The sequence below is a fragment of the Musa acuminata genome, chromosome BXJ1-8 (assembly GCF_036884655.1).
Source record: "Musa acuminata AAA Group cultivar baxijiao chromosome BXJ1-8, Cavendish_Baxijiao_AAA, whole genome shotgun sequence".
NCBI classification, from domain to species: Eukaryota; Viridiplantae; Streptophyta; class Magnoliopsida; order Zingiberales; family Musaceae; genus Musa; species Musa acuminata.
In genome coordinates, this window is record NC_088334.1 from 49,282,313 (window position 1) to 49,299,797 (window position 17,485).

General features: G+C 36.9%; 2 protein-coding genes across 3 annotated transcripts; one reads left to right on the forward strand and one right to left on the reverse strand.

Annotated features, from left to right (window-relative positions):
• Positions 1–868: 868 nt before the first annotated feature.
• On the reverse strand, positions 869–6,567 carry LOC135588510 (immune-associated nucleotide-binding protein 9-like). Of its 2 annotated transcripts, none has more exons than XM_065080667.1 (6): positions 6,370–6,567; positions 4,240–4,486; positions 3,843–4,120; positions 3,426–3,590; positions 3,176–3,310; positions 869–1,264 (listed from the first exon to the last, which is right to left on the reverse strand). In XM_065080667.1, exons 2-6 carry the CDS (start codon positions 4,472–4,474, stop codon positions 1,049–1,051), a joined length of 1,029 nt encoding a protein of 342 aa, XP_064936739.1. In that variant the 5' UTR covers positions 4,475–4,486; positions 6,370–6,567; the 3' UTR covers positions 869–1,048. The 2 variants fall into 2 exon arrangements, with proteins under 2 accessions (XP_064936739.1, XP_064936738.1); XM_065080666.1 differs by having other exon boundaries at positions 4,240–4,495; positions 6,370–6,527.
• A 1,321-nt stretch (positions 6,568–7,888) lies between these two features.
• LOC135588512 (MACPF domain-containing protein At4g24290-like) lies at positions 7,889–17,229 on the forward strand. Its single transcript, XM_065080668.1, has 7 exons — positions 7,889–8,703; positions 9,959–10,197; positions 10,633–10,834; positions 12,078–12,146; positions 12,257–12,443; positions 13,841–14,007; positions 16,275–17,229. Exons 1-7 carry the CDS (start codon positions 8,443–8,445, stop codon positions 16,956–16,958), a joined length of 1,809 nt encoding a protein of 602 aa, XP_064936740.1. The 5' UTR covers positions 7,889–8,442; the 3' UTR covers positions 16,959–17,229.
• The last annotated feature ends 256 nt before the right edge of the window (positions 17,230–17,485 follow it).

The window sequence follows — 17,485 nt, forward strand, 5'->3', positions numbered from 1 at the left end:
TTGCAGAACACCATTACAAGTATCTCTTGAACACGTTGAAACTAAAGTGAAACAGGAACCTCCTCCTCCTCCTTTTAGGATGTACAAAATGAATCCCCCTCCTCTCTATCTCTCTCTAGAGAGAGAGAGAGAGAGAGAGAGAAGAGAATAAAAAGAATACTTATGTTGTCCTTACAAAATACCAAAAAATATCATATTTATCCATCACAACTTTAAAATATGATGTACACAAAATTATCCCTACTGTCATTCAACACTGAAGAACTGTTGATATTTGATCATTTAATGTCGTTGGGATCCTAAAATTGATACTAGAGAAGAATTACAAGTAATATTCTTCTGTAAGTGAAATCTATCTCCATGAAAGTAAGGTAGAAAGGTCAATTCACCAAAATTGTGAACAATACCAACATTTTAGCAGATGAATCAAACAAATTTTGTCCCAGCTTTTGCACATTTTAGAGATGCATCCCACTAGAATTGGACAATCAGAAGATTCTAACATGCAACTCACCAAGTTTTACACACCTAATGGGAAGACACAACAAGAGCTAGATCAGTGATCTCCTATTTATCACTTCAATTTTTCTCACGAATATCTCTTCCAATGTAGTGATGAACATCATCACCCATGAGTTAAAATTAATGTCGCATCATCTCAATCGAAAGAATGTTGTGTTGCTAACACAGTATCAGGAAATAAAACAAAGAACAATCCATTCTATTAAGTTATGGAGTGATTAAAGGCTTCGAAACCATTTCAGGTTGCATAACCCAAGTTCATCGTACATTTCCATATACAATCATCCGATCCAATGGCAAATTGACTATTTCCAAGCAGAGCTATGGAAAATAAACCAGGAGGACAAGGCCAAATAACTCTACACAATTTAGACCGTCAAATATATACATACACACATGCATATAATGTATCTACATAATTGTTTCCCCAAAAACATATATAACAAGTTCTCATGGAAAGGTCCAAAAGCTAGATATAATCAAAAGACACAAGGTAGAGATAACTGCCTGCCTGATGAGATTGAGTTCACAGGAAGATACACTTTTTATTACTCTCTGCACGCATTCGGAATTCTTCAGCATCCCTCCTAGCATTCTCCAGGCTCTCCCTAAGCTTACTAATCTCTTCATCCCACCTCGTCCTGGCTTCCTGAGAAATCTTCTCTGCTTCTAGTCGTGCAGCTTGCTCTTCAGCCAACTGCTTCTCTAGTTTCTCTACCGTTTGCCTCAACTTATTCTCAACCTACAGGCAAGATAGGGTAAAAAACTAAAAATGATGTCAAAAGTAAAAGATATATAACCAAGTGGCACAAATACAAAGTGAAGGAAAAAGTCAATGAAGGGTGCATTTATCTGGAGTACCAAAATTATCTTGCCTGTGCAAACAATAATTGATGGCTTAGTCAGATATCACCATGAAAGAAGATAATATACCCAAATTCCACAAATACAAATGTAACAGTTTTAGTAAATGTGCAGTTGTATGAGAAGTATAAAACTTTATATTTTTCTGGCACAAACAAGAATACCCATAGAGATTTTTTTTTTATAAGTCACACTGAGAGCGTCAATTATGCCAAAGGGCTTGAAAAAAATTAAGAGTTACGTACAAAGTAAGCCTTTCAATGAAATATGTAAATATAAAATCTTAGTGTAAGCAATGACGCCATTAAAAGTATACAAAAACAACAATAAGAAGCTGAATGTCCCAAGCCATTAAAAAGTATAACAAAGCAATTCACTTGAGGCTCACGGTGCACAAACAACACAAATGATACCACAGAGCCACAGTTTTTTACATAATTATTAAAACAAGAAATGTATTATATGCCAAAATATGAAGAGAGGAAGACAAAAAGCTTCAGAGAGATTACAACTTGAATAATCAGTGGCAGACAGATTTGAATCCAAAGTCAAATATTTCATCTGTTTGATGCAATTGCCAACATCTGACAAATACTCCATTTGAGTTTTGTAAACAAGATTAAGAAAGTACATATTTATTCCTATCACTCGAATTGGTCTCCACAAACTTGATCATCATTATTGAGCTAATTGGTTTTCCTTTTTTCCTTTTTGGAGCTAATATGTTTTTACAAGTATTTTACATGTCAACAGAAGTTTTCATTTGTCCATCAAGAAAACAATCAACAAAAATGACCACACTTCAAGGAGCCCTATGCCCTTTAATTTTAAGCAGCAGAAATAACAGTTCAAGTTAATCAAATCCAATTTTGATGCATTGCAGCTCCTGTAGAGCCTGAATGGATGTACTTATCCACAGTTACATTCAAAAGTACACAAACAGACCTGCACATAATTACCATATATGCAGAAGAATCATCTTCTCCCAAGTATTTTGATCACAGATTTATCGAACAATGATGCAATCAATAGGAACTTCTCTCACTAGTTAAACCTCAGATTCATCATATACGTGAAGTATACAGTCTGATTATTGTTTGATTTCCATAAATTGATGTTACAAGCAAAGTTTGCAATTTCGTACCGTACCGGAGTATCAAGCTCAGCTCGTTACGGTACGAGTATACCGAGCGGTATGTCAGAGCATACCGTTCGGTATATATATGTGTGTGTGTATATATAAAATAAAAAATTAAAAAAAATAAAAAACCTCGTTTCTTCTCCTCGTGAAGCCTCAGCGACGTCGTCGAGGCTTCTTCTCCCCGACAATGTCGAGGCCTCGTCGCCTCAGACGAGGAGGAGGCGACATTCATCTGCAGCATCCGGCGAGGGAGGACGGAAACAAATTAGGATCGTCGAGGAAGAGTGACGTCGGATCTCCAGGTTCTCTTTTTTCTTCTCTCTCTTCTTCTCCCTCTTCTTCTTTCTCCCTCAACTAATACTGCCCTGTAGTGGGCGGCGACGGTCGAAATAGAACGTCACCAACCGATTTCGCGTGGTAACAAGGCGGAAACAACCCCAATTGACGGTACCGTCCGGTAGCGGGCGGTCCGCGTACCGATTTGCTGGCGTACCAATACGTATCACCCAGTACGGACGGTATTATTCGAAATTGAAAACCTTGGTTACAAGCATTTGAAAAGAAAAGACAACAATATGGTTAATTGTTGTTTGACTTCAAAAATTGATGCTAAATGAATGCTTTAAAAGAAAAGGCAATGATATGTACCATTTCAGTTATTCGTGCAAGTTGATCATCATATGACTTGTATATTTCTTCCTTCAATGCAGAAATTTGTTGTTCAGAGTAACCCTCCAAAGATTCAACCACTGTTTCTTTACGATGGAGTTTCAAAGCTCCTTCCTGTCTCCCAAATTTTATATAATAAATAAACAGAATAAGTGAATAAACTATAATCGTAGTCATTTCCGCAATAAATTATGACTTATACAAACAGTAAGGCACATAATTGGCTTGCCTTTAGTTCATCAAAAAGCTTATCGGAAAATGGTTTTCCACCATTGCTTGCAATCACAGAGTCCACAAGATACAGAAGCTGCCGCACCTGCTCAGCTCGTTTGGTCTCATTCTTAGTCTTGTTATCAAAAAGCACAATCCTGTGTCTACAAGATTCGAGAAACTTCTGCAGGACAATTCAGTGACATAACAGAAACCAATCGATCACATAAGCCATTACAGAGTACCTAGGTTTCTTAAATTAGACAAGCTGGAAAAACCAGAATGTCAAAAGAAAGTCATGATCGATAAATGAGATGAGCACCTTATTTAACACACGGTTATATGATAAGAATGTGACTGTGCTCCCTCTCAAAACACGTGCATTTCAACATGCAAGGAGTTAATATTAATTGAATAGACAAGAATGAACACAAACCTGCAGGGACCGATGCTTCTTATAACCTATGAAATCCCCAAGAGTTTGTCCATGACTTTCTAAATCGTCTCCACCAGTAAAAACGACAATCATATAGTCCAGAATTTTCTCACCAAAAAATGTTTTTAGACTTTCAATTGCAGCCTCTTCATCAGGGGAAAAACGTGATCTAACAGAAAAAACCACTAGTATTGCATGAATGCCATCTTTTGCCAAATTTACACATCTAACAATCTCTTTACTAGTGGCCTCAGATTCATCAGAACGATCAAATAGTCCTGTATTTGTGAAAAGAAAAAGACACTTGTGGAGTGAAACATCAATCATGAACATCTAATAGCACTTTCAATATAACAAATAAATAGAAAGTCCAAGAACTAGACATATTTACACTTACCTGGGGTGTCAATGACATTCACAACACGACCATCCCTCGACATAGTGCTTTGCAATTCGCAAGTATTCGTTACACCATACAAGCTAGGCTTTGACAAGAATGCCTCCCTACCAAGAATACTGTTTCCTGTGGCACTTTTACCGTTGCCAGTTTTTCCAAATAGAACCAAGGTATTAACAGAACTGGTTGAGATAGTAAAGTCCCAATCATCATCCATGCTGCTTCCACTCAACATGAGATAGAAAACCTAAAATAACTAAGAATAGAAAGAGAAGATGAAGATTAAATAAAAAATTAGATATTTCTACCTCATGATTGGAGATATACCATTTCAAAGATTTTACCATTAGCAATACTTATTATGAATCAGACTTAAAGAGAGACGATATATAAGCTACTCAAAGTTGATGAATAAAGAGTTCTAACTAGAATTGAATGAATGACAAAGAAGATATAAAAATGCCTCTGCCAGTAGCAAAATGGTGTAAGAACTAGGAGGACAACCAATTACGCATACTCTGAACATGCATGTGAAAAAATTACATGGGTATAGACATATAACATGAAAGCACAAATGTACTTTCCTTAATGCAATTCAAGAAAGCTGAAACTGATCTAATCTCACAATGGACACCTCTAAGAAAGTCATGCGATATAATAATAACAATAACAAAGCTGAAAGTCTCAACTATTTAGAGTTAGCTACATAGATCTTTTGTCGCCATTGAGATACGTAAAAAATCATATGTTTAGTTAAGCTTAGAATACTTAAATCTTTGTTAATAGTTTCTATTAAAGTATTTTTTAGGTTTTCCTCTAGCTCTCCTCGTGCCACTAACATTAATTATTTCACCTATTATGACTATCGCATCCGATGGTCTTCTAAGCACATGCCTATATCATCTTAAACGATTTTTTCTTATCTTATCCTCTATTGAAGTGATACATAGTGGTTTACGAATAAACATATTTCTTTTCCTATTTTTCCTAGTAACTCTATACATCCATCTCAACAACCTCATCTTAACAACACAAAATTTTTATATATATTGGTTCTTAACTATTCAACTCTCAAATCCATAAAACATTGTTAGTCTCACAACTACCTTATAAAATTTTTCTTTTAATCTCAAACGTATCTGATAATCACACAAAATTCTTGATGTCCTTCGTCATTTTAACCATCATGTTTTTAATCTATGAATAATATATTCATCGATCTTTTCATCTTATTGAATAATTGACCCAAGATACTTTAGACTTTTACTTAAATGAATTTCTTGTCCATCCAACTTGACTATGTTTTCTTATCTATTCCTAGAATTATTAAAATTATATCTTATATATTCAGTTAGAGTAAAAAGTACCAATTTCAGCCATTCGGTTCCAAATTCTTTAGTTTCAATATTTCATCTTCTCCTTCATGCATCTTATGGTACCTTTTCAAACATTTGTTTACCTTTTGCACGAACGTTATATATTTATATATAAACTACTAACCTACAGCACATTCTATTTCATGTGAAAGATGATCATCAGTATCACTTGGAAAATGTTGCACATGCGGTACATGACAGCAGTAGCCTGAGCGCATACGGACCCGTACAACTAACAACAGTATCACAAGAACCCGGGGCGGGTGTGCGGGGGGCGCGGCGGGGCATAAAAAAGATCAAGGTTATGATTTCTTCTGCTAGATTGACGAGGGTACTGATCAACTATATATCGGATATGTCCAAGATTACGAACCAAAATTCGTATATCAGGAGAAATCATTTTTCTTAAGCCAAGATCAAGGTTACAGATAAATCATATGGACAAGAACAGTTGAGTACAAACCACAATCAAACGTATGCACACACACACATACCAGACTCACGAACAAGAGGCAGCTAAATCGAATGGACAGTTATCAAAACTAGATTTTCCGTGAAGGGAAAAGCACGCTAGTGCGATCAAACAAGAATCGAGCACAAAAAAAGGTCTATCGAAGCCATGAAAGCTGCGAACTTGGACGGAGAATCTAGGAATCACAAGCACCGCTAGGGATTTCAAAGACCCGAAACCTTTCGAATCGAAACATGGCACCAGAAACAATGATAGGACGATCGGGTGAAGGGGCGAATTTACCTCGATCGATTGAATTGGGCGCGCGAGGAGAGATCGATGCGAAGGCGAAGCCAACGAGTGCCAGCGATCGATAAAAGGGGATATATTGCGATTGCGATTGCGATTGCCGTCCACCAGTCCACTCTTCGCGTGGTTCGTCGGATGACGAGGGCGACTCGGGCGCCAGACTCGTTCCCCAACCGATCGCGTCTCGATCAATCAACCGGTTCACGAGTCGAATCGATGAGTTGAACCGGGTTTGTTTTCTAAGTACTACACCTATTTTAAACCGGTTTAAATTGTATTGCTTGCTAATCACATTTGAGATAGGTATAAAGAGAAAAGAAAATAATCAAATTAGATAATAATTGAGTTCAAAATAAAAAATATATATTTTTTGAATCACTTTGTATAATATTTTTTATAAAAATTATTTTGATAAAATAAATAAAACTAACGTCATTCATATCTAATAAATAAATAATGACATGACCAACACTACGACATTACATGACACATACTTTGGTGCTAAGTGATCGATACATCTTTGTCAAATAATCAAAGACGATCGATATTTTTCATGTCAACACATACCATTGTTCTAGACACATTGTCGACATCTCAACTCCCAAACTAACTTAACCATCGAAATGGTCCAACACAATTACCATAATTCAACACCTTTTTAATTCAAACATCTCACGAGACAAACATGGAATATGACCGGATTGATTTTGACTCCATAATCAATTCCAACAATCAGATTTTTCATCTAACAAAATCAAACCAAAATATAAAAAATACAGGGAATATTCACTTCTCCTTCGACAATTCATGCTATCATTTCCAACGCCACGTAAAATTCTTTTTCATGTCGTATCAACGAGACAACAAATGTCGATCAACACTTTGGAATCCATTCCACACGAATTCTCTCTGACCTTTCCTTGGGATACCTTCTGAGAACTTTCCCTTCAGTATGTACCCATGCAAAACAATAGGTGACAACTGCAGTGACATGCTAAAATATTCAACCTTTCGATAATTGCCGCAATTAAGTAAGATTAATCAAGTCTTAATGATGATGATAAAAATGGAGGTAAACCCAAGTCAAACATGATCACTAAAGATCAACCAAACGAGATGTATGCTTGTTTAATCCACCCTTTCTGGTGCATTAGCTTTGCTGCTCCCTCAAGCATGCAATTTTTAACGCACGGTGGGAGTGAGAGAGTGGTGTGGTGTGATCCGTACACCACCAACTCCACCACAACCACCACCGGGTAATGGAGCCGGCCCCATGCGGGTCCCGCTTGCTTGCCGAATCGTCGCGTCTACCCTTTGGGAGACGGGTACCCGTACGGTGCTCATCGTGTTGTTCTGATACACGGAAAGAGGTGTTGTGGAGTCGCGGGACGTCGCCACAGGACGTGTGCGGTGTGCGTGTTGGTGGCGATGCCCGATTCGTTTGTCCGGAAAAGTCGTGGGCACGGACGTCACGTCAGCGGTATCGCAATTGAATACTCTCTCGTCAGATTTTGACCAACCTAACCCTAAATCCGGGGGAGGTCAATTTTTTGGAGAGAGCAGCAGGAATTTGCTGGTGTTTTCGGTCTACCGACGCAGCTTGGGTTAGGAATTCTTGGGTTCTGGGGCTATCTTGAGGAGATTTGGGGTGGTTCTGAGGCTGGATTTTGCCGCAATCTGAGCTGGGGTTTTGTTGCTCTTGTTTCTCGATCGGAGCGGAGTCTTAGAAGAGATTCAGTGTGAAAGCCTCAGGTAATCTGTGATTTCTCTGCCTCTGTGAGAAATTTGGTAAGGATTTGTCCGTGTGGAGTGAGTAGAGGTGGAGTGCTGAAGCTTGCTCTCCAGATTTGAGTTTAGGCCTCGGGAATACTGAGAAAACCCACTGTTTCTGTTGCGATTTTGGCGGTAATAGGAAAAAAATTGAATTTTGTGCTGGTGGGTTGTAGTTCTGGGATTCCGAGGAGAAAAATATCGGTTTCATAGGCCTGACGATTGTGTGAGGTGAGGGGTATAACAGATCATATTTCAGCATAAGAAATTACTTTAGCTAGTTTGTTATGATCAAGAATGGCGCTCAAGATTTCACCGCTGAAAGCTGCTGAGATTGCGATCAACTCGATCGGATTAGGATATGACATCGCTGGAGATATCCGTTTGAAGCACTGCAAGAGAGATTCCTCGGATCCATGGTTGATTGAGATTGATCATGATCAGGTTCACAACATCGTCCTTCCTGGTGGACTGTCTATTCCAAATGTTCCTAAATCCATAAAGTGTGATAAAGGAGAAAGAATAAGGTTCAGGTCAGATGTTCTCTCGTTTCAGCAGGTATGCCTTGGTTTGTTTGTTCCCAAATCGATGCATTTTGGTTCATTATCTTTACGTAATTCTTGTTGTGTAATGCACATTGGATGTGTTCAAGGATATGGGCTGGTTAAACTGCAGATTTTATGATATATTGTAGACCAGATTTAAATTGTTTTTATCATGTTTGTCGTTTTCATAGCAAGGTAAAAATGTGGGCATTGATTGATGCTGGAAGAAGTGTTTTTTAGGATTTGAAACCATGACAATTAGTTTCGTATACTCTGTAAGAGCTTACTTGTTCTTATAAACTGCATGTCATTGGAGAGCATGCCCTTTGGTCCCAAGTATATTCATATCCAGTTAAATGTCTGTCAAATTATATTTAAAGGCTTCTGAGTAGCCCAATCCTGACTTCAATATGGGATCACTTATGATCATTTTCATTCCAATTCATTTAAGCTTGATGTGGCACAATTTTTTGCATTAAGATTTTTTTAATACTAGAGAAGGCAGAAATTAATATTGACTTGTGCAATTGACAAGCATGAACATCCAAGTAGCTTTGTCATTTCAAATTTTGTTTTATAAAGGATTTGCTTTGACTATCTAATACTCAAGTTGAACTGGAGCCTTGCCTAGCTACAAGATTAAAGGTTGATCATGTTCTCTTTTAGGCAAAAAAGAAAGTAATCCGTGTTTGTTATATAGGTAAGATAGGACTGATTATGAGGTCTTCTCATAATCTAGAGGTTATGAGAAGACCTCCAGATGCGATAGTCAGAAGAGGTGAAATAATTAATGTTAGTGGTATGAAGAGAGATAGATGAAGACATAAAAAAAAATTTAATAGAAACTATAAATAAAGATTTAAGTACTCTAAATTTAACTAAACATATGATTTTTTTACATATCTCAATGGCGACAAAAAATCTATATAGCCGATTCCAAATAGTTGGACTTACGACTTTGTTGTTATTGTTGTTGTATGGATGTCCTCTAGAAGACAAATTGTTAATGAGAGTGATCAATTGGAAATGGTACGCGAATGACAACCTAGACAAAAGCAACAACTGTCCAACCTTATTTTTCCGCAACATCTACAAAATCCATTCATTGATCATTGATGGGTGTCTCTGAGGATATTATTGTATATGGTCACTGTGCTTGGTTGCTGTTCCATCTCTGCATGTGTTGGCAACAAGAATGGGAATGTCTATGATATATCTAGCTGTAACAAGTCATTTTTCTTTCTTAATTCTTATGGAACTTTCTGCAGATGTCCGAGCAATTCAACCAGGAGTTATCTTTATCTGGAAAAATACCTTCTGGCCTCTTCAACAGTATGTTTGAATTCTCAGGTTCTTGGCAGAAAGATGCAGCAAATACGAAAGCTCTTGCATTTGATGGATGGTTTATTACACTATATGCTCTTGCATTATCAAAATCTCAGATTGTACTTCGTGATCATGTTAAGCATGCAGTTCCATCAACATGGGATCCTGCTGCTTTGGCAAGGTTTGATATCTTCTTTTAAATAGCTGAACATAAAGTTCATGTATTACTTTTGCTTGTGAGGGGTTTTAAATATATACTTTTAGAACAATAACTGGGCTCTTTAATATATTAGCTTTTGTTCCTGCAGATGTTTCTTTACCTGCAGATCTTAACTTTGTTAGCACTTGCTCTTGAATTGTTTTAGTTTCATTGTAGAATGCTATCTATCTCAAAAGTTTTCTTGGGCGTAGTTGAAAATTTTCTCCTGAAATATGATTACTATTATTTCCATTTTTCAAGTTTAACTCTTTGTTGAAGGATAAATTATTGTTCCTTTCTTTTGAAGTTGTAAGACTTAAACTTTAATGGAAAATTGTTCAGCAACAAGTTCCAAAGTTCTTGGTATGACCACCCACTTTGGGATGTGAATGCATATCATTTCTCTTTTTCTTCTAGGTTTATTGAAAGATTTGGTACTCATATTATAATTGGTGTGAAGATGGGAGGAAAGGATGTAATCTATATCAAACAGCAGCACTCGTCTAACCTCCAACCTGTTGAAGTTCAGAAAAGGTTGAAAGAGTTGGCAGATAAGAGATTTCAGGAGACTTCAAGAGAATATGACATGGCTTCTAAAGAAACATATGGGAAAGATAAGGTGTTTAACCCTCATTTTGATCTGCTTTTGTTTCCTGGTTTTCATTAAACTCAAAACTAAGGCAGCTTAACCTTTTTCTTAACACTGTAATGATAGGTCATTTAAAGATAATATTTTCGTAGTGCAGGATGAATTTTTTTTCTTTTTTGTTGTTGGTCTGACAGGCTTATCATTGGCACGATAAGATATTATTTCAGAAAAAAAACATTCTTTAACCTATTCTGGTTACTTATGAATGGACAACTAAGGTGTGCACCATGATTAAGGTTGCATGAGAGACATGGTGGTAATTTTCTTGAAATTTTTATTAAGGTTGTATTTTATGATGCCAAACATTTCTTGGAATTTTGATTGATACCTAAATTACTGGGATGCATATTAAGTTTCACTGCTTAGGACCAGGAATAGGTTGGACTGGACGTGTTTGAATTGATATTACCTTATATGATACACTGAATGGACAACAGTTTCTGGACGAACTGAAAATTGGCCTTATTGATTTGTGAGTGATGAAAAAGTGTGCTTGATCTAACTAACGGATGAACCTTGTTTTGCACCTCAGGTCTGTGAGGCCCAAGCACTTTATGATCTTGAGTACTTAACAACTTTGGTTAATAAGGTTCCTTAGAAATTTAACAGAAATGATTTTTATGGTGAACTTTACTATTGCATTGTAACATCCATCTCCTGTTTCTGATTGGCAATTTATACTAATAAATTACACCGGTTCAGTATGAGTTGAAAGAGTCGTGACTGTGGTTTGCAGAATCCAGTCAGTCTAGAATAGTAAATTTCACTGTTTAGGACATAGAATTGGTTGGACTAGACATGCTTGAATTGATATACCTTATATAATACACTGAACAGATAACAGGTTCTGGAGGTCCTGAAAATTGATCTTCTTGATTTGTGTATTCAGAATGATGCAAAGTGTGTTTGATCTTACTAACACATGGACCTTGTCTTGCACCTCAGGTCTGAGAGGCCTAAATACCTTATGACGAATCATATGCCTTTGTGCTGAATGCTGGTAGTGTGTATATTTTCCTAATGCTCCAATAACATCTACTAGTTACCCAAATGAAATAAGATATTGTAAATTGAAGCATTGGGCCTTTTTTAATATTATCAATTTTTTAATCTCATAATATCGGATTTAGTTGATGCTATGACATTGTAAGACACATCTCCTGTCGCCAAGTGTCAATTTATAGTTTTATACTAATATATTACCGTGGTGCAGTACGAGTTGAGAGAGCAGCGACTAAGGTTTGCAGAATCCAGTCAGTCAAGCTCTTACTGCGCAAAAGAGGTATATTTTTTAACAGATAAAGTTCTTTAGAATGATTTCTTCTGTGAAAATATTTTAAGCTATACTTAGTCTTAAAATGATCTGTTTTACATTTTGTCTTACAAATTCAGGGCATCGTGCAAATCTTCAAGCAAAGAGGGGGAAGGGATAACTGGGACTTACCTCATATCGAGTGGTTGAACACTGTTCAGTCTGAACCCGATGTAATTTTAATGTCCTTTATGCCAATTACTTCTCTTTTGAATGGGGTTCCTGGAAGTGGATTCCTAAACCATGCCATCAATTTGTACTTACGGTGTACGTATGAAATCTGAACTCTTTTAATCTCATTCTGCAGTTGCTTTTTTCTAAGGCAAACTTACTGGTGCACAAGGCAGTGCTTTTCTTTCAATTTGCCATGGCAATCCCTATTTCACATACACAAGCAGACCTTTCATTTAAGTTTGAACTTATTTCTCATACTGCACTTATTGCTAAGACAAATATATGTGTGCATAAGGCAGTGCTTTTGGCTCAATTTGCCATGATGACCCCCTTTGATTCACAAGAAGAACTTTCATTTGAGGATCCTAAAATTTTAAAATATTTTATTTTATTGAAATCATCTCATGGCACCTTGACTGGTGGCTGAATGTACTCAAAATTAGAAGTTATGTTGCTCATCAACTTTCTGATTTATGGGAGATTAATCTATCTGTGACATCTGTAGATATGTATATGACCTTGTGCAGAAAAAAATAGAGGTGGAATGCTGATGATTGATGATACAATACAATTTAGTTTGTCAAAAGTGTCTGTCGTCAAATTAATGTGATATATATTCTTAAGAATTATTTGTGGATTAAGAAGAATCCTCTGGTATAATACATCCAAAAGTCATTACTGATTTAGAGCACACTTCATTAACAATTTGTCATTTATGAAGTGTTTCTCACTGATTTCAGTATATTTTAAAATTGGGAAAATGGAGCTATATCTGGAATAACAATAAGCTGTAGAGTCTTTTAGAAATTAAAATTAATGTGATATTCTATGTAATTGCTATGTTTTTTTATGAAAAAATTATTATGCCTTTTAATGACTTGCATAGCATCGGATTTGCTTTGTCATTAGTTGCATCCTCATGTGACCTGAGACCCTTTGGCTCTTATTCATTCTGAACTAAAATCCTAGAAGGATGATTTTCTCTATGGTATAAGTTCTATGCCAAAACATAAGCTCATGTTTTCTATTTTTGACATGTTGCAAAAGAGTCAGGAATATTGTTGCCTAAATAGCTTTCGAGATCTGTTAATTGATTTCTTGAGGAAAGTTTTATCCTGTGGAGCAGATGCTGTGGCGTACTTGCAAATTTCTAGTTGCCTAAATTGGTTGATTTCCAGTGGAAAGTATGATTCTGTCCAGCAAATGCTGTCGTGTAATTTCAATTTTATTTCTTAAAGATAAGCATTAAGCAGAAAGAAATATCAGGTTTTGAGTTAGCCTTTATGTTGATGTGGCTTCAGTAAACTCTTCTAGTTTTATCAATTCTTTCTGAGATACTATGAGCTTTAAAAATTTTGAAATATCTCAGAGGATAGGTTTCCTTTAAAAATGTCATGATAAAGACTTTTGTTATAGATACAAGGCATTCCTTGTATGTGGTTTATGTGCATAGTGTTGTAATTGTTCTTATTTTTATCTCTGGACATCAGATAAGCCACCAATTGAAGAACTTCATCAGTTTTTGGAGTTCCAGTTGCCGAGACAATGGGCCCCTGTTTACAGTGATCTTCCTCTTGGTCCACAGCAGAAGCAACAGAGCACTGCATCACTTCAGTTTTCCTTTATGGGGCCTAAGCTTCTTGTCAACACCAGCATGGTAATTATTTATATTCTTTTAGCTATTGGTTGTCACCATTGTTGACTAATTGCTATATTGTTGACATTCTCTAAGTCTTGAGTTCTGTGGAATTGTAAAAAAGATTACAAGATAATTTTTTTTTTGTTAAAAAAGGGGGTTGATCTCAACTAGAACTAATTTGTCAAAATACTGACTGGATACATCAACTTTACAAAGCTCCACAAGTCAGGTAATTCACAGGGTTCTCAAAGAAATGACCCGCAGCTTTCGTAGGGGACCGAGTTACTCAAAAAAGTGAACAGGGTTATTAGCTTGCTGATAGACATAATCTAAATGAACTCTCTTAGAAAATAGAAAGAAAAGTTTGAAGACCTATAGAGTATAGATAACATTCCTAATTCTCCCTGGTAGCTTCCTCCTTTCTTTTTGAAGTGTTAGCAGGGGTTTGTGAATCCATTTGCATCTCTATTAATCTGGGTCTCTTCCTGTTTGCCTCATTGATACCTTCCAGTATCACTCAGCTTCAGACTGCATTGGTGAGATGGCCAGGGTAGTTACTAGCACCTGCACAAATGACAAGACTGTGCTTAGAGCAGCGCAATATAACCTGATCTAACAGACTTGCAGCTATGGTCAAAGACCCATCTGATTTGATTTTGATCTACCCATGATTAGGTGGGTTTATGACAAGGTTTGTTAAACTTCTCATAGAAAGCATCCTGCACATGTTGACTCACCTACATTGAGGAAAGAGATGTAAAATTTCTTTTCAAACAAGCCAATTAAGTGACAATTGATATAGGGGAAACAACCACAAGACTAACATTGTAGGAAAATTTATTCATACGAATTTCCCGAGCAACCATACGAAGGCTCCATCCAATTGATTACCCAGTTTTTTAAGTAACTTTCAGAAATTTATTGACAGAATCAGAATTAGGAATCCACTACGGCTGAGCCCAGACCAATTCATCACAACCATTAGTAGGAGGTGTTTATAAGACTAAATCTGCAATAAGATGGTCAAACAAAAGAAACAATGGATGTGTTACTCCAGCTCTTCTAATTAAATCACTGACCCTCACTTCAGCACAAGGGATGCATGGCAGCAAATCTGCTTCATAAGGTCAGTAACATGCCATTGCATACATTTGTAAGAAATCATCATAAATGAGACTACCAGACTGCTACATCTGGCCATGATGAGCCAAGAATACTGCCTGAGTCGGACCAAGAATCTCAGTTAAAAATGTTTCTTGCACGTAAGTTGAGTCCATTGCCATGGCTTTTTTTTTAAAATCCACCCTGAGACATGTTTATGGTAATCTATCCTTTTTAACTACTTTGACAATTGCTGTCCTTTTGTCCAGTGTACATCATAGGAATCTTAAAATTGGTCCAAGGATTGATGAGAGCCAGAAGGCCAATAATTGTGGAAGGACATGAGAGAAAATTTCACCTAAGTAATGCTGACAGCTAGCAAATTTTTGTTCAACCTTATACACCATGGTTTTGTATTAATTTACAGTCTCTTTTAATATTTCAATCTAAGATATATGAAATGGATGACACTTTCAGTAATGTTAAGTTTCCTACAAACAAGACATCTATTTAAATCAAGGCAGTCACATAACTGGAGAAATTAGATAGGTTAATTTACTTATATCAATTGGTTATATAGAAAAGCACTCTTTATAGCAAATTTTGTGTGTGTCTTATTGAACTTAAAATGTCGCTGGTATATAGTTGATGTTACAGGTTCAGACTAATACCAAAATAAGAATAATTGATTTTACCAATGATTTTGTTAACGATTCTAGACGGTACTTGGAAAACTAGAATGAATAACTAACAGAAAAGTGGATTCCCTTGTCTAATAACCCTTTTAGATTTATGCATGTTCTAGTTTAGTTTATCCACTTTCCACTAAAATTTATGTTGTATAGGAAGGTAATTTCATCTAATTAGTGTCTGTTTCTTGGTTGCTAGTTTCTCCCCAAAGTTGTAACTTAAAGTAGCTTGTTCACAGTGCTGGGTGCTTGAATTGGTTCAATTTTAAGTTGAAAATACTAGATGTGATACTGTCAAAAATTGTGTTGAAGAATTGTACAACCTACACCAGATGAAGAATGTATATAGCTGAAGTTCAAGGTTTCCATTTGAAACATTTGCAATTACAAAAGCGAGTCAAAGCTTTTAAATGTTCTGCATCTAGTTTTCTCATTTTGGTTTAGAATAGAATCATTTGGCTTATTCTAGGACTCATGAATCAGCAATTGTTTCAGGTTGATGTAGGCAAGAAGCCGGTGACAGGACTTCGGTTATACTTAGAGGGTAAAAGGAGTAACAGATTAGCAATTCATCTCCAACATCTTTGCTCCCTTCCCCAAATATTTGAGCTTCATGACAACCCACATAACCGAGCCTCCACTGATTCGTATGACCGAAAGTACTATGAGCCAGTTGACTGGAGGCATTTTTCTCATGTCTGCACAGCGCCAGTGGACGCCGATGATGATGACCTCTCGATTGTTACTGGGGCTCAGTTACATGTGGGCCATCATGGTTTCAAGAAAGTCCTCTTCCTCCGCCTCCAATTCTCGACTGTTTCCAATGCAGCACTTGTCAAGAACGCAGAGTGGGATAATTCTCCAAACTTGGTCCAAAAATCTGGTCTCATCTCAACACTCATCAGCACTCATTTCTCTGCGGCTGCTCAGAAGCCTCCACCCAGGCCAACGGATGTAAACATCAACTCGGCAGTTTATCCCGGTGGCCCACCGGTTCCAGTACAGACTCCAAAGTTGCTCAAGTTTGTCGACACGACCGAAATGGTGCGCGGTCCGCAAGACAGCCCTGGTTACTGGGTGGTCTCTGGTGCAAAGCTGAATTTAGAGAGAGGTAAGATATCGCTGAGGGTCAAGTATTCTCTCTTGACGGCAATGCTACCCGACGACGATTTCGAGTAAGAAGAAAGGATGTGGACTGACAGAAACTTGCAAATGCCACTGAGAACTTGATCAGAAGCACAAGTCCTCAAAAATCTTTTTTGTCTACTGTATAATATCTGTAATTGATTTGAATTGCGATGTATGCTGCTTGTTGTGAGTGATGCAGTGGTCATGTCTCTGCTTCTTTTGCTCTCACAAGAAAAAAAAAATGTTTGGAGCAAATTAAGAAATTGATTTCGAGATTTGTGATTTCAACAAGAACATGAATTAGTCATCTGAACTTTCTTGACGAGTGATGTAAATGGAAGATCTGTACATGGGACGGAAATCTGGTTGTCGCAGGAATCATTATTATATTGTCTTGAAGCAATGGATGAAAGCTCTGTTTACGAACTGGGGTACAGTGACTCATGAGTTACGACTCTAGCCACATCAGTCTGATGTGTGCATGGCCATGCGTTTCTCGCAAGACTCGTAGCTTAGTCGTGACTCAAGTAGTGTGAGCAGAGATGAACATGTAGTATATTAATGTAACAGTACATTTA

Bases quoted from the DNA above. Each gene is read 5' to 3' on its own strand.
- LOC135588510 (XM_065080667.1), bottom strand. From the start codon at position 4,474: ATGTTGAGTGGAAGCAGCATGGATGATGATTGGGACTTTACTATCTCA. The intron at 3,591-3,842 runs GTTTGTGTTCAT...ATTGTCCTGCAG, and splicing joins AGAAGCATCGGTCCCTGCAG to AAGTTTCTCGAATCTTGTAG. The intron at 3,311-3,425 runs GCAAGCCAATTA...TTTGGGAGACAG, and splicing joins AGCTTTTTGATGAACTAAAG to GAAGGAGCTTTGAAACTCCA.
- LOC135588512 (XM_065080668.1), top strand. From the start codon at position 8,443: ATGGCGCTCAAGATTTCACCGCTGAAAGCTGCTGAGATTGCGATCAAC. The intron at 12,147-12,256 runs GTATATTTTTTA...TTACAAATTCAG, and splicing joins GCTCTTACTGCGCAAAAGAG to GGCATCGTGCAAATCTTCAA. The intron at 14,008-16,274 runs GTAATTATTTAT...CAATTGTTTCAG, and splicing joins TTCTTGTCAACACCAGCATG to GTTGATGTAGGCAAGAAGCC.